Raw genomic sequence first — 25,205 nt, 5'->3', positions numbered from 1 at the left:
CCCACAGTGTAACAGAGCTTTTAAACAGAGCCAGATTGCTGGGCTTGGTTTATATCGGGTCTTGGATTTTATACCAGTTCTAATACAGTGACAGGCTGGAGATGTCATGAAGTCTTTTAGTCTATGAGGGTATGAGCTTAAAAATAGGAACCTACTGTACAAGTCAGTCTCGTCCAGGATCTCTGACTTGATGATTTCTTCAATAACGTCCTCCAACGTGACAATACCCAGAACCTCGTAGAAAGGGTCTCCCTCACCCTCATTGTTCACCCTTTGAACTATGGCCAGGTGGGATTTTCCTAGCAAAACATACACAAACACACACGCAGATACACAAACACAGGTCATAAAGTTAGGGTCATATAATGATAAAGGGAGTTTAATAGAGGTCAGACAGTGATGGTGGTACAAGGGCAAAAACAGGCAAGGACACACATGGCTGTTTATGCTTTGATACATTTTATAGGGTAGCAATTCAACTTGTATCACAGATAAATACTTTATACATAGTATTTATTACTGTGAAATATTTGCAATAAATCACTCATGTTGAGTAGTGTTGTGACTGTCATAAAACTGAGGCTGCAGTATGCATTACAGCAATCTGATGATTACAATCACTCACAGAGAAACTGTTCTCGTATCAGACCAGGGATGCAGGACAATGGCAGGTCAAGCGTTAACAGAGCCAGCAGAAACTCAAACAGCCAGACAGACAGACTGACAGTCAGACAGTCCTTAATTTCATCATACGAGTCCCCTTAGCTTTCCCTCCCTCCACTTCTGTGTTCCCAGGACCCTCCTGTGAGCTTTACCATCTGAAAAAAAAAACACACAAACTGCCGTGTATGCAGAGAATACTGTCAAGCAAAACGCTAAACAAATTCTTTGCCTTTTCTCAGCTTGTGATCATTTAAAAGGAATTTTCCAGAGGCCCAGGCTAATATTAGCCCCTGCAAAATGAAGTTTCCATTCCGCCCCGGCGATATTCTCACCGAGCGAAGGAACAGACCGGGCGAAGCCTCCGCTGTGTGATCAGATTGTCTCGGAATGGGCCGTTTGCATGCAGATACACCTTGGTGAAAATAGTGGAGTGTCGGTGTGCCTGTGTGTACGTGTGCATGCACATGTGTCCGAGCGTATGAGTGTATGGGTGCGCAAGCATGTGTGTGTGTTTATTTCTGGAGAACACAGGTACATCACTGAGTCGGTGCTCACATGCTGTTTCAGCTAATGCTGTCAGCTTTGGTGCAGGCGAGTGCAGACTCAGAGAGCTGAGAGGGCTGATCACCAGGAGTGTTTTATTGCACTGCAGCTCACTGCTTCCTCACAACCCAGTGACAGCACACACTGATGTGCGGCGTACATAGTCTGAGTCTGAATTTGAGAATGCTGCGAGCATTAGATGCAGAATTGATGCTTTCGAGAAATATACTCGGGTTTCACCTAATAGGCTCGCAGGGTAAGATCCCTAAAGAGCGGTATTAATTATGTAAACACCAGAAATCCACCATGACAAAGAGTCTGCAGACGGCAGGCGATATTTAAGTCTTGTCCGAGGAAAAGCGTCTTTCTATTTCTATTAAGATGTCAGTGATATCTTAAGCATGTTCCTTTATCGGTAAAGGGGTTGGGTTTAACTAGGACAAACACAAAAGGAGCCTCAGTGGGTTAAAGCAATCAGGTCTCAGAAGTCCTTGAGCAAGCAATTACTCAGAACTGCCCAGAGATGGAAAGGCAAATGGAGAGGCCCGCAAAGCACAGTACAGTGAAACAGATCAATGCTCACTTCCTTTTCTTTAATGGCATCCACTCCACTCATATCAGGTTTTTAAACAAACCTTTCAAATGTAGGTTTTCAGGCAAAGAATGTCAGCATGACATACCAACATGACAACTTTTACCACTTCATCTGTTTTTAATGTCTCTCTTTGATGTCATACACTTTTAGTGTTATGAGTGGATCTTTAAGTGTTTAAAAATATATATTAATTGCGACTGCTTTATGTTAACTGTATATATTCTATTCTAATCCTCACTTGTAGGAAAAAACTTAGCGGAGTGTCGTTCCTGTACACCCGGGCAGCATTGAACCCCGCTCTTGCCTGACAAAGAGTAACTGCACAAACCCGCTATTTATTAACATCTCACTGCGGGAGACTCTCACTCCAGCCTGCAGCCGTATTCTGTCGATGATAAACAGGGAGCAGCATTCACTCTGTATCGCTGCTGAACAAAGAAACACAAAATACAGCGAGTGCTGCCGTAAAGAGCAGAGAGTGACAATGACCTCACCTACATGCAAAAGCACTGTCTGCAGTGGAAAAGCTCAACAGATCTAGGATTTAGGTACCTGTTCGTTGGTGTTACTTTTGGTCCAAAAACTACTTTACCAAAAGCTTTTTCTGGAAACGCAGCTTATGTGTCAGCCCTGTGACTGTCTGGCGACCTGTCCAGGGTGTACCCCGCCTCCTGCTCAAGGTCAGCTTGGACAGGCTAGGGACCACTAATAGGATAAGTGGTTACAGCTAATGAATGAATGAATGAATGAATAAATGAATAAATTAATATAATATAAAATGATCAATTTCCAGCACAAATAAGCATTCTTTGTTCCTTGTCATTTAAAGGAATACATTTTGGTAAATACACTAATGTCATTTTTACATAGATGAGATCTACACCATTGCTGCAGCCAGTTTTCTTAGCTCAGCATAAAGACCGGGAACATCAGGATACTGTTTGCCTGTTTTTGTTAAAATGTAACAAAATCCAACAACCAGCACTTCTAAAGTTCGCTTATTAACAATTATATCTTGTTTGTTTATTCTGTAAAAGAAACAAAGTGTATATTGAACACTTTGTGGCTTAATGCCGGAGGGGGGCATGTCCTGAACTGTTTTCTGTCTTGGATATTTACTTCCTGAAGTCTTCACTAGAGAGAACCAGGCTAGTTGTACATGGATGTACAAAGAGAACCTGATGGAGCATCAAAGGTGGAGCCCCCATTAATCCTATGAAAGTTGCTCTGTACCAAACAAAGACAAAATGGTTTAACTTCCTTGTATACAATCACCCATTCGATCAGAACTGCTTGCACACTGTGCAACCCATTAAAAACCCACTTGAGAAGACTTCCTTTCATTATATAGGCTTCTGTTAACTTGAATTGGGATTAAATAATTTAATTGTGTCCTTTAGACCTTACAAATGTTATCAGACTGAATGGATCAAACCCCCATAAGGAAACAAGTCACTTTGAAGGGGTTGTGACACTTTAACAGATGTCTCTTTTACCATGTAAGTCAATGTGAAAAAGTCTTTTTGGGCCACTGGGCATCACGTAACAGATCCAGAAATCGTGATTACACTGTTCGGCCACAATGAACATTGGCGGGCCTGTAGCTGTTTCTTGTCTTTATGCTAGTTGAGCTAACCTGCTTCATATTTATCGCACTGGCATGAGAGTGGTACCAATCCACTCATCTAACTTTCAGCAAAAAGGCAGATAAGCATATGTTACTAAAGTGTTTAACTATTCTTTTAAGGGATTGGGTTGGAAGCAAGAATAAGTAGTTTGACCTACAAATCCTTAAGCAAGGATGACTAACCAGCTTTTTATAGAGGTTTCAACCTCTACAATTAAGTTTTCATTATCAAACTAATACATAATTATTGTTTACATACCAATATCCAAACTAGAATTATAAAGCTTATGATCTCACCCTATATAACCCCACCAGCCTTCACATGACCCAAGCCTCATTCTGAGGTCACGTGGTGACAACTAAGAAACTACTTTTAATTGCTGTTGAAAGCTCAGAACAAAAGCTGATAAGTGGACCTTGGGTTGAGATTACTGATAAGGTCAGGAAAGGACATTCACTCTCAAGAAGACAGAATTTTAAACAATATCTATATTTTGTGTTAAAATTAAAACAGCTATTAATATTCTACAGACACTTCCCCAATGGAAAATAATATTATATACAACATAACAGGAAACCTTTCAGTACAGTACACAACAATATAACATACCGCAACCACAACAACTTCCAGTCTGTGGGCCAAATCTGGCCCCCGATAGGGTGCCGGCTGCCACCCCTCCAACCATTTTCTTATTCACTATAAAAATAAATTGATTCAAACTGAGAATTTTTTGTACTTTTTAGTATAACAAGATGCCAGAGTACATAAAATAGCATGAAAATAGTGCTTGTTTATTCAAAAAGTGCCAGAGGAGGATACCCCATAACCCTCATAAGAGGTCCTAGTTAAGCTCCTAGTGTCCTTAAATCCTAGAAACATCCTAAAATCCTTGAAATGTCCTAAAATCCAAGAAACATCATAAAATCACAGGAATGTACTATAATCCAAGAAATGTGCTAAAATCCTATAAACATCCAAAAATCTGAAAAATGTTCTAAAATCCCAGAAATGTCTTAAAAGCCTAGAAACATCCTAAAATTCTGGAAATGTCCTAAAATCCTAGACACATGGGGTTGCTGTGACTGGCCCCTGGCCTCCTGTAATTTTGCAAAAGTGCCCCCCAAGAAAAAGCAAGTTCAGTTTCCCTCAGTTAAACCATCACAAACAAAAGTGAGTATTGTAATTATTAATTTAAGTATCCTTTGCAGGGATATGGTATTCAGTTGAATGTTTAGTAAAACTGTTCTTGTTACTGCATTCATCCCGCGTGGAATGACAGGTTTTGCTTTATCAAAGGAAGAGGAACAACCAATAGGAATGTGTGTCAACACAACCTTACCTTTCTGTCACTAACCGAGGCCCGAACTCCGACCTTTATGTAAGCCGGCTGATAAGAATTGGAGGACATCACTGAGATCACACACAATCTGTTCTGCTCTTCAAGAGGCCATGTGCTTAACAGTGCAAGTCACTTGTTTGACAAGTTAAAGTAAACCCATCAGGATGTTTGTTCACACCAAGAACACTTTCCATCACCTCGTTCTACAGAGGAGTTTACTCAGGGTTAACTATTAGAGATGACCCGTTGTAAGAGCTTTAAATGAGGTTGCATAGGTCACGAGTGAAAAAGAAAAAAAAAAGAATTAGGGAAAAAATGAATGGGAAGCTATTCAGTAGAAAAACATGTTCATGAAAAGTTTAGTGTTTATTCTAGAGTCTGTCTCATGGGCTAAACTGTAAGAAGAAACATTTCACGAGTTCCATGGAAGAAACAACAAAGGGATATCAAACACCCACCGCTCCCTTTATACTATTCATATATTTTCTATGGAAATAATTTGGCTGCATATTTAACTTGTGACAAGTATTGAGAAAATATTTTTGCCATGCTGGTGCTGTGGTTCCAGGGATGGCAACATCAGTCAGGAGTACAGCTGAACGACCACTTTGTTGCAGAGTGAAATATCTCAACAACTACTGGATGGGTTGCTAATGAGGTTTGTGCAAACAATTCCAGGTGCCAAGTGGATGGAGCCTTCTAACCCTGGTGATCCCAGACTTTTCCCCTAATTCAAACCAGAATATCAAGTATATTACTCTTCGTTTGAAATATATTCAAATCTTCTGGCACACAGTTTGGTGCAGACATTAATGGCCACCACATGATGAATCCTTATTACCACCAATAGGTCATTTCCTGTTCCCCATGGCTTGAATTGTATTAACTTTGGTGATCCCTTTTCTTTATACCAAGTTATATTTGAACATCTACTTGGTAGATTGGCCAGCCTGTTCTCATTCTGCTCGTATAATAGCGCTGCTTTGTCAGTGCTTTTGGCATAAGACTGTGATGCCAAAAGGTACCTTTCACATGTGCATGAAACACCACTGGACCGTGTCAGGTGAGAACACAACTGGTTCGGTCGAGCCGTGGTGTTATTATATGCCAACGGACAGCACCTGTCGTCCTCCAGGTCCGTGTGACTTGAGAACGTGAAATGCTGCTGGTAATGAAGGAGCACAACAGCACCTATAGGGCGGGTGGAAGAGGCAGTGGATGGGTCGAACAAACCTGGACTTTGATGCAGGAGTCCAGTGTTCACTTCCCATTTAAATGTGATGTTTTTTTTTCTGCACCTACCCATGTGCCTCCTTACCCCAATCCTAACCATCGATGACTTTTCCCCCTAAACCCAACCATCCATATCAGCATGTGTGTTTGTTGATGTTCGGGCATGGGTTGCCATGTGCTGAACATAACTATGTGCAGTGTCATCCCACCATGTGCATTTGTTCACATCAAGGTGGCGGCATCCTGAAACGTAAAGAGCAGACGCAGAGGATACCTAAAATGTAATATGTGGACGTGAAATTCCAATGACAAAGCTGCAATATGTGAAAATTCGGGATGAGAACGCCCTGGATTGGCACAAACTTTTGTAAAGGCATTCATGGTTCCAAGAATATGAATCCTTATGAGTTTAATGATCCTTTGACTTTATCTCTAGTGCCAGCATTGGTTGACACTTTTTGTTCTGACAAGCACATGTCATTCTTTAGCTCGATTTGTAATAATTTTCCGGATTTTTTATCCCTGCTGAACTTATGACAAACTAATCCACCTCAGCTGTACTTTTTGTTATTTTGTGTCAACTAACATATGTTAGCATTTTAACTTGCTGATGGAACCTGGTAAATATCACAACAGAGTTTTAACATCGTCACATATTTTAGCAACGTTACGTCAATATCTACAGAAAATAAATGTGCCTTTATGTTACATTACATGGGAGATTATCCATGTAAGATCATTATAACAATTTCATTACCCACAACAAAAATCCATATCTTTTCCTAAACTTTAAATGATTTTTACTAATTCCATGACTCTTCCAGGTTTTCCATAGCCATGAGAACCCTGCATTTAGTCTTACCATGAACAAGATTAAAAGTCAGTAGGATTCATCCTCTGGGAAACAAGAATGGATATACAACATTTTGTGGTAATCCATTCAATAGTTGTTGAAATATTTGAGTTTGGACCAACATAGCTAGAGCCATTGTGCAAGCATACATATACATCTTGCAATTTATAATTTATTTTTCCTTTTTACTCCAAATACTCTTACATTTATTTTGGGGATGCAGTTAGTGTTATGTGTCGTGTAACATACGGTAGTGGTAAATGAGCAATATAACAGTCAACTAGGCAATGAAACATATCTGACCACCTATATATATTGAATTTTAGCCTTCATAGTGAGAGGAACAGACACCTAAGTTGAAAATCACACAGTGAAATTGGACTTTTTGCCCAACTTACAAATTTGTCAAGCTGGATGGATATTTAGGTTTGAATACTTCCTTTCTATACATCAAATTTATGTGCAGACGCTTTTGTCAGTAGTGACTTACAAAAGTTCACTGAAAATTCAAATCAGCTTGATCAACTGATCTTTATGAGCACCACATGCTTCTACAATGACAGTAGTTTAAAACTGAACTATTTTATGTAAATGATGATCTAAAAGTTTCCAGTTCACAACAACTGCATGTAAACTCCTCTTCTATTGTTGTTGTCTAAAGTCTATCTAGAGTCTATTTCTGTCTCTGTCAATGTTACACACAAACATACACACACACACACACACACACACACACACACACACACACACACACAGTCGCCTTTTGCACAGTAGCTCCACTCCAAATCGTTTTGTCTCGCAGTCCCACAAGATGAGTGCATATTTTCTAGTTTCCCACAAAGACAAAATACCACACAAGCAATAGAAAAAAATGTAGCTTCTGTCTTCCATAAATATATTACGAGACAATGACAGCCTGTTTATTCATAGCTCCTTAGCTGCTGTTATGGCAGTGGGTTTTGTGAGGGGGGACTGGAGGTAGAGTGGGGGGGCTGACCCTCTGGACCCTCTGAAGCCTGGAACTTGGCCGCAGGCCACAGGGAGAGCGTGTCCTTGCGAGGACCAGTCGTCTGGGGTCCTATAAGCCACCACTGACATCTGGGGCTGTCTAGCTGGGCTGAGGCTGAATGCATGCTGGGTATTCCGGCACACAGGCACACTGCACACATCAGGGTCAGGGGCCAATTCACTTTCAATTTCATCTATTAAGGAAGCATGTTTTCTTGGGGTCAAAAACTAAAATGCTTCAGTCATTAGCTCTTATGTGCGATTTCGAAAACATTTCTGGGAATAAAGGTTATGCCATTAGACCTTTAAATGGCAGTTTAAGTTTACATTTGTATTTGAAGTAAAAAAAGAACACACACACAGTATTATTTTGTTTCCCCTAACAACACAGCAGCAGATGACATAGGTATCAGGAGGTGCTTAATCTCACTGAGTAGAGAGTCAGGGACCACAATGCATTTATTCAGTTGTGTGCATTAAAATACTTGCTGTGGAAGGATGAAGATGCATGGTAAAATATCTGCTACACAGGGTTGTAGTCAGAATTTTAAAAATTACTGAGGTAACTCCTGCGTAAACCTCCTGGTGGTGGAAAAGTCAGAAAATAACTAAACTCAATGGACTTCCTCCTCTGAGAACCATGACTGTCTCTGCAGTAGAAAGATGCAAATCTTATATTATTTGATCAGCACTGCTTAGTTTTACTTTTTGATCTCTGTTTTTTCAGCCACAGTTTTTTACTGTGCAGGAAGCAGTATGGCATCCACTTCCTGTTCACAAACTCTTGTTATTACAGTTACACAGGGCACTACAATATGTTTCTGAAAATATTTTTGTTGAGTAAAAGGTAACGCAGTAACAATCTTGATTTATGTGCGATCAGCACTACTTAGTTTTACCGTTCAAGTTTGAGAGAGACTGAGAGGAGCGGGTAAGTGTCTCCATCCAGCTCTATACTCTTTGTGTCCGAAGTGGTGGCATGGATGGCGACCAATACGAGAATGCAGAAGTGCAGCCTGTAGTTTGAGCAACAACTCTGAAACTATGGTATCTAGGCACTTATTAGATGGAGGGAAGTTCACCACAGTTCATCCACACATACTACCCACATTGTTTTGCTGGTTGAAAATTGTTGGAGTATCCGTTTAACTTGAATTCCCACCACACGGTTGTATGCTTCTCCACACCAGTCAAGATGCACGAACAGTTTACATCCATGTCTGTGAAAACATAGATGGTTCACACACTTCTTCCCCCTAGCAGCGCAGAAGATATATACAATCAGCACGGCTTGAAGGACCAAAGATTCTTTAAATATAGCCAAAAATATGCTTTGTAAGGTCACAGTGACCTTGACCTTTACCTTCACCTGTTCTTGAGTTATTGTGTTCACAGGAATGAGACGAATGCAAGGTCAGAGAGACCTTTGATCACCAAAATCTAAAAACCTCATCCTTGACTCTACTTAAACATTTGTGCCAAATTTGAAGAAATTCCCTCAAGATGTTCTTGAGATATTGCTTTCACACGAATTAGACAAACGCAAGGTCACCATGACCTTGGCCTCTGATCACCATAATCTAATCAGTTAAAGTTATTGTGTTCACAGGAATGTGCTACATGTATGTATGGAAAAAAAAAAATCCTCCGGCCTTGGCCAGTGCTAGCACATAAACAAATCTTACCTTGTGCAACCATAAATTATAATATGTAAACTAGACATCCTTTAATTTCCAGATAAAACATCACATTGACCAATAACCCCGGTGATAACTACAGCCCTGCTACTGCTTTGCTTGAGGGATACACTATCTGAAGATATGAACGGCAATAGATCAATAGAACGGCATGCAATTGTGGCAAAAGAAATAACAAGGTGATAAACAGGAGATAAAAAATGAACTTTTAATGCCCGGTGTGCCTACATATTTGTCACCACAGTAAAGAGAAATACCACCAGCACTCATAAGACTTCATTTATTTAGGGCAATCGTGGATATGAATGCATTTTAGCTCCCAAGCTGTCTTGTTAAAGCTGAAGATAGCTTGTTAGTCTTATGAGTTCTGGTGGTTTTTAATGGAAAGTGCTTATTTTACCCTGTAGATTGACAAAGCCCAAAATCAAAAGCACTTCAACTCTTGATAGCTGCAAAGAGTAAAATCATCCATCCATCTATCCCTCCCTCCGTCTATCCATCCATCCCTCCATTCATCTGTAATCCAAAGCCAGGCCTGAGAACCTCCACTCAGGCCTACAGAGACCAAGCCGTGTGCTCTTTTCCACCATTCCCAGCTTATTTATGGAATGCAGCTTTGTCATATTTTTCCATAGCGCAATTTTCCCCTATTAATAGGCACGTAAGGCTCAGAGAGTTGGGGTGGGAGTATGAGGGGTCAGTATCTGTTGTGGACACTCATCATTGCCCCCCTCCCTGTCTTGCTCTCCCCCTATTTTTCCAAATATTTGAGCTCTGACAAATATAGTGCAATGGTAGGGTGATGGGAACCCATTGGACAGTCTTTCTTCTAAATCTACCTCCAGTGAAATTTTCCAGCCAGTCTGACCCATTTTTCCATTGACATGGACAAAAACTTTACCCTGATGCCGGTGACATGTCAACTATTTAAAGCCTCTGCATTTACATAAACATTTAGTCTGAATACACGCAATAAATAAAATTATTCTGTTGGTCTGGAGACATCAGTGGAATGTGTGTCTGTCTGTATGTTTGTGTATATAGACGTCTGTGTTTCTTCGTTTGCTAATATTATAGATAAAACAGATAAATAATATAAATATGAATATCAATAAATATAAAAGTGAGGTCACTCAAAGCATTTGACTACTGATGGGATTTTTGGTTCCTTAATAATCTTACACACTTGTCAATACAGAAGTGTTCAGATCAAACACAAAGCCAATTTTTGATGCATCGCAAATACATATAAAATCAATACAAAAATTGTGAATACACATCTGCATGGGCTAAAATGTTTTAACTTGAGCACAAAATTCCTGTGACACCGTGTCACAAAAGCTTACCAGCTTTTGAGATTCTCCTGATGTCACTGAGCGACAAACTTAATGTTACCGCCTATGGCCACCCAGAGCTTTATGACTCAACGTCAGCACTGTACAGAGACAGAACAAGACGGAGAGGGCTCCGAGAAAAGTGAGCAAACCCATGGGACTACATGGTCAATTCTGAAAACATGCATGAGTGAGAGAGGCAAGTGGACACAGAGACAGACTTGCACACAGTGACACACACACACACACACACAGATACATAGCCAGATACACAAAGGCAAGCAGGGACAGAGAGATAGGGACAGAGCTTTCCATGTGAACAGAAAGGAGCAGAGAAGGAGGATCACTGCTGACCAGCACAGAAAAATGCGCTCCTGGTGTGAACGACCAGGCAACTTCTAACGCGCCGCTACGCAACAATTAAGTTAGCGATGCACTTTCTTGTCCAGTGTGAACCTGGCGTTCAGCTACTAGCAGTTGTATTTGCATGAGTAAAGCTAAGCGAAAATTTGCATTTGGACTGAATACACCTTGAAACTTTATGATGAGCCAGAACTCTATTACATGGGACCAAACGCTCGAAAAAGTTTTAAAAGAAATTTAAGAAAAGCTGGTGTTTACTTGGACAACTGCTACGAGTACTTGCCAAGACCACAGATTGCTACATGATATGAACAACACTGAACAAGCTAATGCTAATATTTGCAAACACTACTTTAAACACTGACATTCATCCCTATCTGGAAGTGTAACAAACACATTACCGCTTTAACATGCTTCCAGAGGCTGCATGTAAGCAAACGTGCCCAGTTATCATTCACTTAGCTTTTAAAACTTTTACAAACATATACTTTTTTTGTCTGTCTCTAGAAAGAAAGAAAGTTAAACTTAAGCTTAGTCATGACAAGAGGAAATAAGAAAACAGGCACTTCCTCTCTGGCTGACTTAGAAAGAATACAAAGAAGAAGAAGAAGTTTGCATTCAATTTTTTTAATAACTCTAAATGAATCCAACCAGATTTTGCCATGATCTCCCGAAGACAATAAAAATTGTTGCCGTCATATTTATAACCGTTCTCCTCTCTGTTGCTGTCAGATGTCATTTCAGGACGCACAGATGCAACCCTCCTCCACCCCATTTATCCTCCCGTTTTCAGCACATCACTGCCCAGTCCTGCCACTCACCCCATCAGCCCCATCCTTTAGCCATCCCTCTTCTAACCTGCACCACCAGTGTCTAGACTACACTGGGGGAAATATTCCTCAACTATCCATGGCATCACTACAAATACGTTTCCAAAGTCTCAGGCCATCATCTTTGAGTTGTGAGGACGGTCTGTAATTCACTAGTCACACAGCTAGCTAGCCAGGAAACACAGACATAAGATTCAATAATACACACGCGCACCAACAGTCACACACTAACAGTTCAAAGACAATAAAGTATTACCAAAGCTCAACAGTCCTTGACGAGCAAACATTAGGAATTACAGATGACAAACTGGAGATCTATTTTATGTCACCACAATCATATCTAATACTTATATTGAATTTCTAACTGTAATATTATTTCAATAGCAAAACATGACAAGCACAACATTTCACTGCTGACACCAAATACTATCAAAGAAATGATTGAATTGTAACCATGCACTGTCTTCAGCAGCACATTCTTCCATCACACGTACAGATACTTTGCCAGCATCCTGTAGGAATTCAGTAAAATTACAGGCCTTTGCATGCACAACACATTCTGCAATCACATGTGTAGCCCACACTACTGCCAACACCACTGCATTGCCTAAGCCAAGGGACTACATGCTTTTAAGTAAGTTTTGACTATATTTCATATTTGTTTATGGTATTTAAGTTAACCTGCAGATAGTAGCCTAAAGCGGGGATCTTCAACATTTTTCAGGCCAAGAACTCCTTGGTCATTTCTCTGAAAGAACGATGGAGCAAGGACCCCCACTACATTTACTGTATAAAATTTAGTTGGACTAGAGATAATTTTCTGAATATTTTGGGGTCCTCTCTAATTTGCAATTGCCTATCGCTGCTAAATCAGCAGCAGCTGTAGCATGGCTATGTGCATTAGCCTTAACCTCTGCACCTTCGCCAGTGGTCTCTGAGGTGGATGGTATGTAAGGGTCTCTTACTCGAAAACTTACAAAAAAAATCCATTGTGATTCACAAGAATGTCCATAGAGTTGACATATCTGGAAAAACATCGCCTATTTGTGAAAACAAGTTTGGTTTTTTTTGTTTGTTTTTTTTAAAGGTGCTGCAGGATTAATGGGTAACAACATTATTATTGTGTACTGTAAACTAAATAGTTTTAATGAATAGGTCAATTTATCTTCACTAACAATATGTTAGATTCAGGTTAATGTAAAAAAACCCCAGTCATCACAAACCCCCTGTTGAAGACTCAGGGCCTATAGCAAAGTTACACCAAAGTTACACCTAATTTTTTGCTGGCCAGCTGATATCATGTGAGTGTAGCTTGATTAAGCATGCTAACTGAGTGTTTCAATTAATCTATTTCCATTCATTCTTTACTGTAAAACATATGTTTTATAAATAATTATTTACATTAATCCCTAAGTTTGCACACGGCCCACACTGTCAGTTCAAAGACTCAACATACATCACCCCACAGGAGTGTAAATATAGACAGTGCAGGTCATAGATAGGCTATTAGAAACATAGATACGTTATTGGCCACTGTACTGAGCTCACTGCATGTATCTTTATGGGGGCCATATTGGGGAGGTCAAGATATGCTGGTAAAGAAATACATGGATATTGAGAGATTCAGATTTCACAACAAAATTGTCTGTAACTCACTTAACTCAAACAGTTTTCATAAAATTTGTTTTGTTGTGGACATCGGAAAGTAAACACGATAGCGGTTACTTGTTTGAATTAATTTCTGTTACTGGAGGAAATCTAATCAGTTCTATGACAAAACAGTAATATGCTGAAATGCTAAAAAAAAAAAGTCTGGTTTTCTTTAGTATTTTTGTCAGATTAAGATGACGATGACTGCTGCATGATGTATGCTGATGTTGTACAATGTCGAGTCTATATGATCATGTTACAAGACCATATTACATACAGTAGCAATTTAGGTGAATAATCTGTCTAGACTGACAAGCGAGCACAAGTTCAGTGTGCGGTCATGAATTTCAAGCTAGAGTTGGGTTTATATATGTTTTTTCCTGTCTGGTCCGATGTACAAGCTTAAACCAGTTTGATTTATGCAAAGCGACCAAAACGGCATTTGTCATTATGACACGTTCTAGCAATTCTAAAAGTGGCCTACCACGTCGCTAAATCTGAGTCAAATTACATTAGTAATAAGCAATATGACAGCATGAGTAATATATCAGCCTATCATGTTTATAAACTTACTAATGGAGCAACTAGTGTCATACAGGCTGTGCTTTAATTTACTGCCGGGCAGAGGTGGCTGGTATCAAACATGAGAAAGATCAAATTTCAGCAGAGGTGGGAGAGCGGCGCACGCTGTTTGTTTACTTTTTAGTGATGAGAGGAGACATGGTGACATGGAGTTGTTCTCTAAATAATAAAAAAATTTGCGCCACTATGACAACATTTTGGATTTGAAGCCAACAAAACAGCTATATTGGATGCAAGCGCTGTTGTGAGCTGAATTTTCTTAGGACACTGTGTTTCTCTTTATATCTATTGCTCGCTTTGAAAGCACTGCTGTGGACAAGTACTGGCTGATTCATGAAGTTTAAAAGAGGAATTGTTTATATGAAGCCTACTTTTTCACTAAAAAAAACTAAACACAGTGTCAGTTGGCTGAAGGGAGATGGCTGGGAACATTTCTGCTTAGTTAAATGACCATTACTAAGAACAAGCTAGGCCAATGTTACTAGCTGTTTGCTATGATGTATGTAATTTTCAGTTAATATCACAATATAAAACTGGGGTTTTCTGATTTAAAAAGTAACGTTGCAAGCATAGGAAGATAGCAAGTGGGCTTCTCACCCATCTTTTAAGTGTTTACATCTCCAGTCTCACCTCAAGCGCACAGCTGTTAGCTACATGGTTTGTTAACATGGAGTAACAGAAGTTCATATTTAATCAATTCAGTGGTGACAGAGAGCTCTGGTGTTATGCGACGCTGTCAAGTGTCATTATGTTCCCTCGAGGACTGACTGCTGAATCATGTGGGATACCTGGCGTAGATTCGATTAACTGGTCTGGTCAATTGTTTGGCTTAATATCAAACCAGTTTGAAAATTTCCACACAGACCAAACCCTATTTCAAACATAAAGGCACCAGTGAGAAAAGACAAGAGAAATGGTAGTAAAGCTGTGTATGTTAGCACTTCTTAACCAGTTACCAGCATGCACTAGGGCCCTACATAACAGTGTGCACTGGGGTCACTGTTCCCCCATTTGTTTACTTGCTAGCTAGCCAACTCACCACATAAGCTTTATACACTCAGTGACGAGAAATCAACAAGACGCAGATGTCTACCTGCTCACTTATTTTAGCCTTTTGTTTAACTCTGCTGGTGCTGCACAATATAGCAGACTTATGTCAGTTTGACCTAAACCAGTCTGGGGCTTGTTTTCAGTCACTGACGCTTTGGTCGCCTGGCCTTTAGGTCAAACAATACAGTTGCACGACATGAACTAATCAGGGTAACACAAGGAAGTTAAGTCTGCTCACAGCTCCTAACCGTCATTAAGGGGCCTTGGTCACAAGATCACTCTGCTGCTACTAGCCAGTGGTGTTTCACTACACATACACACATACAGTACAGCAGTGCGCGCACCCACGCACACGCATACACACACACACACACACACACACACACACACACACACACTGCTGGAATGACATTGTTGTTCATTCAGAGAAGCAGCTTGCTGTCGTAGCTGGCTGCGTTTGTTGTTGAAAGGTCCCCTGGGTGGAGATTCCTTTGGGCCTCAGTCATAAGGAGAGGCATCAATGGGAAACCAGTGGGGATAAATGAATGGGCCTGTGGTCAGGTGCTGCTCTGTTGTGTGAGTGTTGCAACTGCTGAATGGTGAGCACATCACACAACGATGACAAGAACTGGGGGTGTTTTTAAGTAGCAAAACACATTAAAGTAGAACTGTGTCCATAAGGATTTTTAACTTAAAAACAAATTATGTTCTCATAAACAACTGCAACTACTTTATCATCATGTTTCATCACTAGTCTCATACTGTTGTTTTATTCTTTTACTTGGTCTTGGTTAGGAATACACATCTGGATTCTTACATGATATATAGCATCTATAGTTACACTTGCAGAAGTTGGCATACTTTCTTTAACATAACGTAGTTATGCATTTAGACTAGAAGCTCGGGAAAATAATTTAACGGACTTGTTTTAAGTTGGAAAAAAGAAAATCAACCCCTCTAAAGCTTACTGTACTTATGATAATGCATCTTTTAACTTGTATCTCATTTTTTTAGTTTGTATACAAAAAGGAAACTGGAACTATAACTTGACAACAACAGTAAGTGCTGTGACTGTGCATCCCTAAGTCTTATCAGAGTGAGGTTGGCAGGTTTGTTACCACTGAGCCTTTAAAGTGACAATTAAAACTTTTGGTGAGCAATCATGTCTCACAATCCACACCATAGCTTAGAACGCTGCACAGAGGTCCTGGGTAGTATAGTTACAGTATGTGAATCCACCTAAAATCAAAGGTTGCATTTTTTTTTGTTTTATATACATGAATTAAATAAATGAGATACAATGTGTGATCTAAAAAAGGTGTTGGCAGACATATATTCTTTCTTACTATGGGCAGAATAAGGCAAGCCGTTTCTCTCTTTCCTGGTGTTTACACCAAGCTAGGCCAAACATGTCTTGACGCCAGCTCTGTACATAAAGCAGGACTATGCAACTTTTGAAAGGCACCATAACACAATTCTCCCATTGAAAGCTGAATTCATGAGTAACTAGAATCACTGCCTTGCTGTTGTATGCCTCTGCCAACCAGTTAAGTTTCAGCAGTTTCAAGTTTTTATCCATGACTCAGATGAAGCCATGACAGTAGACAATGCTTCAAACATGGGTGCTGCTGCAAAGATGCTTAAAAATTCTAAAACGCAGATGCTTCACACACATCATCCACCCAACAGCTTAGAAAATCCCTACAATCAGCACAGTTTCAAGATGAACACCCAAGATTAGTGCCACCGATTCAGTATCTGACCAAATGTCTGCCCTTCTGTTCCTGAGATATGACGTTAAGTAATGACTAGAAAAGCTTTTGCAGAGCATTATGATGTCACAGTGAAGTCAACCCTTAACCTTTTGCATATAAAATTTCATCACTTTATCATTACATCCAATTAGATGTTTGTGTGAAATTTTGTCATATCTAATAAATGAATTCTTGAGTGCTGGCTAAAAAATGTGTTTTGTGAGGTCACATTGACCTTTGACCACCAAAATCCAATCCCTTCATTTGATAATAACCAGATGATGCATTCGCAAGAATAGGAAGTACGAATGGACAACCTGAAAACAGAATGCCTAGAGCCACGGCTGTCGCCGGTGCGGAGGCATAATACAACACAACCAGGAGTTTTGCCTCTAAAGCCTTTCTTGGTCTTTAGTGGTGGTTCTTAGATTTTGTTGTGTAACTGATGGTACTCATTTGGTTTGTTGACTTCATGACTCTTCTTTACCGGTCTGCTGTTATATACATATATATTTTTTTTGGGGGGGGGGGCTTTTTTTTTGGAATATGCCAAATATTTTAAAAACTAATGTTTTACATTAAAATCACTCTTTTCCTGAAAACCTTAAAATAGTTTTGACGACTTATCTTAAATTTGGGGGCATATACAGAAATTGATTCAATAACTTATGATTTGGATGACTCGCTAACCTCGCCCATTAAAGAGCGTGGTTGAGGTCTATTTTTTTTAATTTTTCCATCATCGTGTTCCCCTACTGATGCGTAGGTAGAGGCAAGCTCTGCATCTCTGTGCAGCTCTGTATCGTGCCATACTTGCTAAGCCACGTCCGCTTTTGAGCAATCCAATCAAATTTGAGGGATTTGATTTTAAGCCTTCTCATTATTACTTTCGCCCCACTATTCTGTTTTACATCACTTTATGGAGGCTAAAGACACTTCAACTGCTGCTCCTTGTGACTTTAAGCTCAGTGCTATTTGCTTTTACATACAGTATGACACATGTTTAGAGTTGAATACAACAAAAGATTTAGCTTACTTGCCAGGTTGTTAGTAGGTGCAAATTTGGGTGGTAAGCCGTTGATCATTTGGGTGGTAAGCCGTTGATCATTTGAGCGGATCGTTCACTAATCACAGGGCTGGCGGATCGATCCCCGGCTGTGATGTGTGTACTTGTGTGTGTGTGTGTGTGTGTGTGTGAGTGAGTGTGTGAATAAGAGGCAAATTGAAAAGTTCTTTGCATAAAATTGTTGTTTAAATGCAACCATTTAACTTATTGAAGTCACCTGTCATTGTGGTCAATCTTCTACAGTCTATACAGAAAAGTGTGATACTGTATCAAAACCAGGAAATAATAAATCACTATCATGCTTCATATGGATGCACCCACTAAGTATACTACAACTCCAAAATTTATCAGTGAATATCAGCAACATCAGCAGCAGTAATATGTCACTACTGCAGCTGAATCATTTGACGCACTCCTCATTGGTGACACAGAAAGAGCAAGCTAATTAAACACCTAAAAACACGCATTTTTGGCACCCAGCACTTGGAGCTTTAAAACTCATAATTAATACCTCAATAAAAACAATTAGCCGTGGCGAAATCCTTAAAGCTAGAATGAGCTAAGTACTCCATAAAAAAAAAAAAAAGCTCCCATGCTTTGTGCAATAAGCTTTGAGAATGTGGGTTGTTCAGGAAAACATGAAACCTGCAAGAACATTCAGTAGCCTGAGTTGTTTTTATTATATTACTGGCAACATGAATCATCGGGATATGAATAATATGATCCTATTTCCGTGTAACTAGGCACTCTATTGGAAATTTCACTTTTGGTTAAATCTAAAGAACAATAGTCTGGTTTAATTGAATGTGTTTCCCGTTCAAATGGTGACTTATGTAGGGCAACGTATTGTATACGGCTCAATGCAGACTTAGGTTCTCCTCTTAACTGACTGTAGCTTAAAGCCATGTTAGTAGCAGCATTTTCATGGACAGAATTTCAAAACTCCTCCATGACTTTTCAAGGATAAATAATAATAAAAAAGTTTATAAATAAAATCTATAAAAGCACAAGTTTCACTGTGTCTGCAGCACTTGTTGGCCTGTTATAGTACTTTTTTTACACACATGCTGGAAATCTCACCTCCCATAAAAAAATACCGGATGCTACTATTACACATTGCAATGTCGATACTGAAACCACATATTGCGTAGCCCTAAGTCGACATTTTCAAAGCCACATTTTGTAAACATAACTTACAAAAAACAAATCTGCCAGTATTAAGTGGACATTAAGTGAAAGGTTACCTTCAGAAGATTAGTGTAACAATTGTTATTACAGACAACAAATTTCCATGACTTCTCTAAAACTTTCAGTGATTTTTACTGATTCCATGACTTTTCCAGGCCTGGAAAATGAGATTTGTGAAATTTCAGGAATTTTCCAAGCTTTCCATGCCCATGGGAACCCTGTAACATGTTCAAAGAATATCAATAAGTTAGTAGTTTAAAAAAGACCTAGTAAGTATTTCAGTATTTTGTGTGTCTTATGTATGTATATAGTTTTATAATGAAACATGTTCATATAAAATGGCCAAATTTCAAATAATAAGGCTAACATATGGAAAAGTCATTTGTGTGATCAAAAAGCTCAGGCTTCAGATCATTCTGAATTCTCTGTTTCCAAATTTTTTTTTTTACTCTGGCTAAAGAATGATGCCATAGTGTGTCAGATTTCTTCATATGGTCATCTGCCACAGACATGCTTCTCCAAATGTTTATCTCAATGACGGTGCAGCGACTCAGAGATATGGAAGACCTGGAAACACTGACCAGTCAGAGCTGACCAGTCTTTTTTGGGAGGGTGGGGGGCTTTAAGAGACAAGTGCTAAACAGTGTCTCATACAGGGTAAACACAGGTATTCCACCACAGAAAGTATGGGGGAAATGAATACTAAAGCATGTAAACATGTTCTAATATAAACCCAAAATACTAGGGATGTCCTGATTGGATCAGTATTAGGCCCAGTCAACTTATTTTTTAATTGATCGGGATTGGTTAATTTGAGCATGAGCCCCGCCCGACCCTTTGTTTGCATCTGCCATCACGCAGGTGCCCTAAACAGGGAGCACGATTTGCAGCACAAATTCAGGTTTTATTGTGATGCTGCTACTCCGATGAGTAGAAAGTGATTTCTATTTTAAGTTCAACTTAAGCTGCAGCATCATTTAAAGTGGAACTAAAATTTTTGTTGTTCATTTTTGGTGAACGGGTTTTACTATAATGCTGTAATAAGCAGAATTGTGACCGAGTTTTATTTGCTGTGACTGGGAAAGTTAAGTTTCAGCTATAACACCAGTCACTGTGAAAACACAGGAACAGCCTTAAACAGAGACTCACTCAACACCATACTGTATTACCTAGAAATGATTTGAAATAATTCTGCTCAAACAATAAAAGTATTGATCCTATTTCCATGACTAAGATCTTATAGATGTCAATGCAATTTCACGTTGTTTTGGATTATAGTTTTATCTTGTTTGTATGCATGTATTTCTGTTTAAACAAATGTCTGCTTCACACTTGAGCTAACATTAGCTATCCATCAGTAGTGACTGTCAACAGCATCATTAAGCAATATGCCTCACTGACTGAATACTCAAAAATCTCATGTGCCTCAAATCTTAGTGTGAAAGCCTTGATTAACCTGCTACACAAGAGCTTTTCAGCATTTTCCTGTTTCTCTCCTTTTTTTGACAGCATGTTTCTTTCCTCCAAAAGGGGGCTTGCCCTTGGCAATGATGTAATGCTGGTCTGGTCTATGTGTATCATGTGATACTAGTGACTAGTTGTCACTGTCAGGCAGCACAGCGTTACATTGTAATTCATTAAGAAAAGGGGTGTATTTAACCTAACTTTAGACATGCTTTGGGTTTTACATGAAAATATTTTAAAAATAAGCCACAAAGATGTTTTTTTTTTTCAAATCATAATGTTAATTTCAAACAATTTCTAGCCTTGCAAAGTTCATAACTTTTCCAGGTATTTTGTGACCATGGGAAGTCTGCCAAAGGGAAAATCTAAATATAACAGATATTCCAATGATTTCAAACACTGCAACTTTCACCTGAAACAAGAAATCCAGACATTAAGACTTGCTAACACACTAAACACAACTTCCTCTTTAGGCACAGAAAAATCAAATAGCAAATCACCGTCAGCCATGGCTGCAAACAGGACAGGAATAATAAGTGAAGCCGGAGGCTCAGCTGTGGATGGGGTTAATGCTCAGAGCCTGGATCTGAGTCTGGAGGGTCAGCTAGAGCAGTGGCAGGGGCCTGCAGACCATAGTGGGGCTCTACTAGCAGCCCCCACCCCACCCCTCGCTGTTAGTTGGGAGACACCAGCGAGGGAAAAAGTGCAGGCATACGAAAAGAACTGAATGACCTAAAAAATGTGCATTTACAACAAAAACTGCATATGCAGATATTTGGTTTCTCTCTGGTTTATTTCTGTGACTAAATGATCTGAAAACTGTGTTTTCCACCTGCTTTTCCCCCCATTTACAGATTTCATCTGTGCCACATCACATGTAAGAACAATAAACTGGGTCAGAAAAAGATGCCGATTTTGGAGTTTGCTTCATTCAGATTTTAATTGGTGAATACCACCCTTGGTTATAATTTTTATATATGTTACATCCAAATGGGCTTTACGTAAAAGCAGAAAAGGAGTTACACTAAACTACCCAAAAAAGGTGTGCGTCTCACAGTCATTAAGTTATTATGGGCTAATAGGACTGCAGTGTGGAACTATTTCTATTTGTAAGATGAGTAAAATCACCTTGTAATGCCTGTAATTTCAGTGTAAAGAGCAATTTATGATAATATGAGGTGCCACTTTTAAAGGAACTGAGCGTTTTAATGACATTGTTATATTATTTGTTTGCACCTTTATTTTGTAAAATGTTATAACTATTTAAAAAAAAAGCTGTGATGCCATATATTTATTCTTAATAAAGCGATGATTATCAATTGGGGTCTTGGGTGGATTTTCCCTTTTAACAGTACTTGGGTAGTGTGAGGCCATAAAATGATCACATGCACTTGAAAGACACTGTATGACCCATTGGCTTTTGCTAACAAATACTTCTGAGTGGCTGGTGCCAATTTCTCACAAACCAAAATGGCAGCGTGAGAGTTTTCTTAACGTCAGCGAAAAATACTTTGATTAGTTTCAAACCCATCAACTTTCATTAATAATTAAATCATAAGATGTTAGAGTAAGTCTAACGTCTTGATACTCAATCCATTTTTGTTGTTGTATCCATTATTGATGTGTTTTACGTGGCTGGCCGAAATGAAACACTAGCGCTGCTGAAGTCTCCGAAAAGTAGGCTCCATCAGCTGATTGTAAAAAAGCGCTGGTGTCTTTCGGGCCTGTGAAGGGCCCGTCTTGGGCTTTTCCTCCTGCCAGTAAATGGAGAGACGGACAGTGTGCCCGGTGTTATCAATGAAGCCAGCCCTCTTGGCTCTCCAAAAAGTGCAGCTTGGAAGGCGTCCATGGCAGGGCATTAGGCAGGAGGTTTGTGTCGTTTGTAATTTATAACACTGAGGGAAATGGGCAAGAGGACAATATGGAGAGAAGAGGGAGAGAGGGAATGTGGGAGAAGGGGGATGGGACTGCTTGCTGCACAAGCAAGTGGCTCTGCTTCCCTGAGTGTGCTACACAGAGCCTGGTTACTAGGCTGACCAAGCTGGAGGGCTTTCTGTCCCTCTGAGGCACAGCCTGAAAGGGCCTCAGTTTTCCTTCTGCTCTAGTCAAAGTTAGACAGAAACTTTACAAAGTACATCCATAGTTAAAGATAAAAATAAGTACAAATACAAAGAAAATGAACTGTGGAAGGAAAGGAGTGATTGGTTTAACGAATAAATGAAATATCAAAAGCTCTACACTGTGCAAGATGCAAAGGGCTTGATAGCAGCTAGTAGCAGCTTTAGTGTACATCAGAGACTCAGAAGGTGTCAAAGAGAAACCAGTAGATCAAAATGGATGACTTTCATAAAGTATATCTACCTCCTTGTTTTACTACTGCACTGCACCTCTGCAGCTTAATAACTTAACCAATGTGACAGACTGTCACTGTGAGGAAAATGGGCCTGATATTTATTGGAAGCTTTACAAATTTGCACATTTCAGCCCTCACTGCAACACAGCGATCATCATCATCATTCTTCTCCTCTTCCTGATCTTTATACAGCTACACTAATAGCAGCAATTTCCTTTCATTTCATGAGAATGACATAATGCACAACACCCAAATTACCATGATAATATCTTAAAGACACCACTGTAGTCAAAACAAACATGTCTATTATGCTTCCTCTCATCAGAGACAAAAAGAATATGGCTTTACTTTTTACAAGGGACAGAATTAAAGTTTTACAAAAAAAAAATCGTAATCAACCTTTATGTCCTTTAGCGAGGCAAGATGTGACACTGAATACACAATTAACCTCTCTTAGCTGTCTTTTCATGATGACATTAGGGAAAGAGTTTTTGGTGTCCTTAATGATGACTAAATGGTCTTGATTTAACTTGCCTTGCACATTTAATATTATTTTCTTATAGGGGAATGAGATCTGCTACTACATTCATGAATGCTTTGGACCATTCACTCAAAACTGTGGATGTCACCAAGCGTATCACACAGCTTGAGACCACACAAACAAGAACTGAATCTGTCATGTGACTGACACTGAGAACTCAGAGATGCTCATTTGGTGGGGATGTCCTGGTCCGATCTCAAAGATCAGTAACAGGGCAGATCAAAGTATTTTTTAACTGACTGGGATTGACTACAATGAACTATATAGAGCACAATGCAAACCTTTGTCAGCTGACAGCAGTGCAGAGCTAACGACAAACTCATTATGCCACTGCAAGTGCATCAAAAGCCTTCGGAGCACAAAGCTAAGAGTAATGTATTAATGTAGCCTAATCTGCACAAAAGATACACAAATGACAGAAATAAACACTCAATGGAGCATAGTAGGCTAACTCTGAGCGAAGCATCAAACAATGAAGACTACTCAGGGACAGAGAAATTTCCTCGAGGAAGCAACATGGCAACAAAGATTAAAGAGAAGGTTTTATATGTAGTTTGTTATTTTGTAAAAAAATGACTTATAGAAGTGCTTGTATAGAAGTTTTTATTTCTCATTGTATTGCCATTCATTTGTCGAGGAGAGGCTATATTCAATTAATTTTGAAGTTTCCTGTGAACTGTGCAGCTGTATTATCTGGGAAAATACTCAATATTAAATCATACACACACTATACACATATCAGTAGCCGATTTTGTTCATTTTTGCCCAATTTCAAATCATATTCCTGCTGGAACATGAGCAATCGTGAAGATTTTGGTTGAGAAACATTTTTGGCTGCAGTGATGGTGCACAGATGCTGAGATGTGGTAGACCTGGAAATGCTGACCAATCAGAGCAGACTGGGCTTTTTCAGAAGGGAGACTTAAAGAGTAAGGCGCTAAAACAGAGCATCTCACAGAGCTTGCACAAACAGTATGAAGTGTTGTTTTTCTTTTTACATTAAAGAATGTAAACAAGTTCTAGTATAAAACCAAAATACAAATAGAAACCTGAAAATGAACATAACAGGTCCCCATAAAGTACAATACACTGTCTACACATAATGATCAGGCCTATGTTTGACTGCAGAGGTGTTACAAATGAAGCACTGAACAGTTCCACTACAAGCTGCATTTCCTAGTCTTAGTCTGCTGTTATGGTTTCAGTTATAGTGTCTATATAATCTTCTAATGCCGTGGCCCTTCAAAAAGACAAAAACACACACACAGGTCCAATATGATCTCTGTTTTGGGAAATAGCTTATTAAAAGGTATGTGGGGGTGGTTGCATTCTGGATTGCATAATAACAAATTTCCTCAGTAGTGCATGACTACAGATCCTTGGCAACACGTGTCTGAAGCAGACTCAGCTCCTTAACTACATCCACAACACAACAGTACCAAAGCCTTTCTTCAGGAACAGGAATCATCAG

The 25,205-nt window shown here is 39.4% G+C and overlaps 1 protein-coding gene across 1 annotated transcript in view; it reads right to left on the bottom strand.

The window, feature by feature from the left end:
• Positions 1-25,205, bottom strand: part of cnnm2b (cyclin and CBS domain divalent metal cation transport mediator 2b) — a 54,619-nt gene that overhangs the window by 13,662 nt on the left and 15,752 nt on the right. Inside the window, exon 2 of the mRNA XM_042485420.2 lies at positions 156-299. Within this exon, the coding sequence (XP_042341354.2) occupies positions 156-299 (144 nt within the window). The remainder of the gene's footprint in view (positions 1-155; positions 300-25,205) is intronic.

This window comes from Plectropomus leopardus, chromosome 3, assembly GCF_026936395.1.
Source record: "Plectropomus leopardus strain MGB_pleo_1.0 chromosome 3, ASM2693639v1, whole genome shotgun sequence".
Classification (NCBI taxonomy): domain Eukaryota; kingdom Metazoa; phylum Chordata; class Actinopteri; order Perciformes; family Serranidae; genus Plectropomus; species Plectropomus leopardus.
Note: the sequence above shows the minus strand (reverse complement) of the source record. Positions and strands in the feature narration are given on the sequence as shown.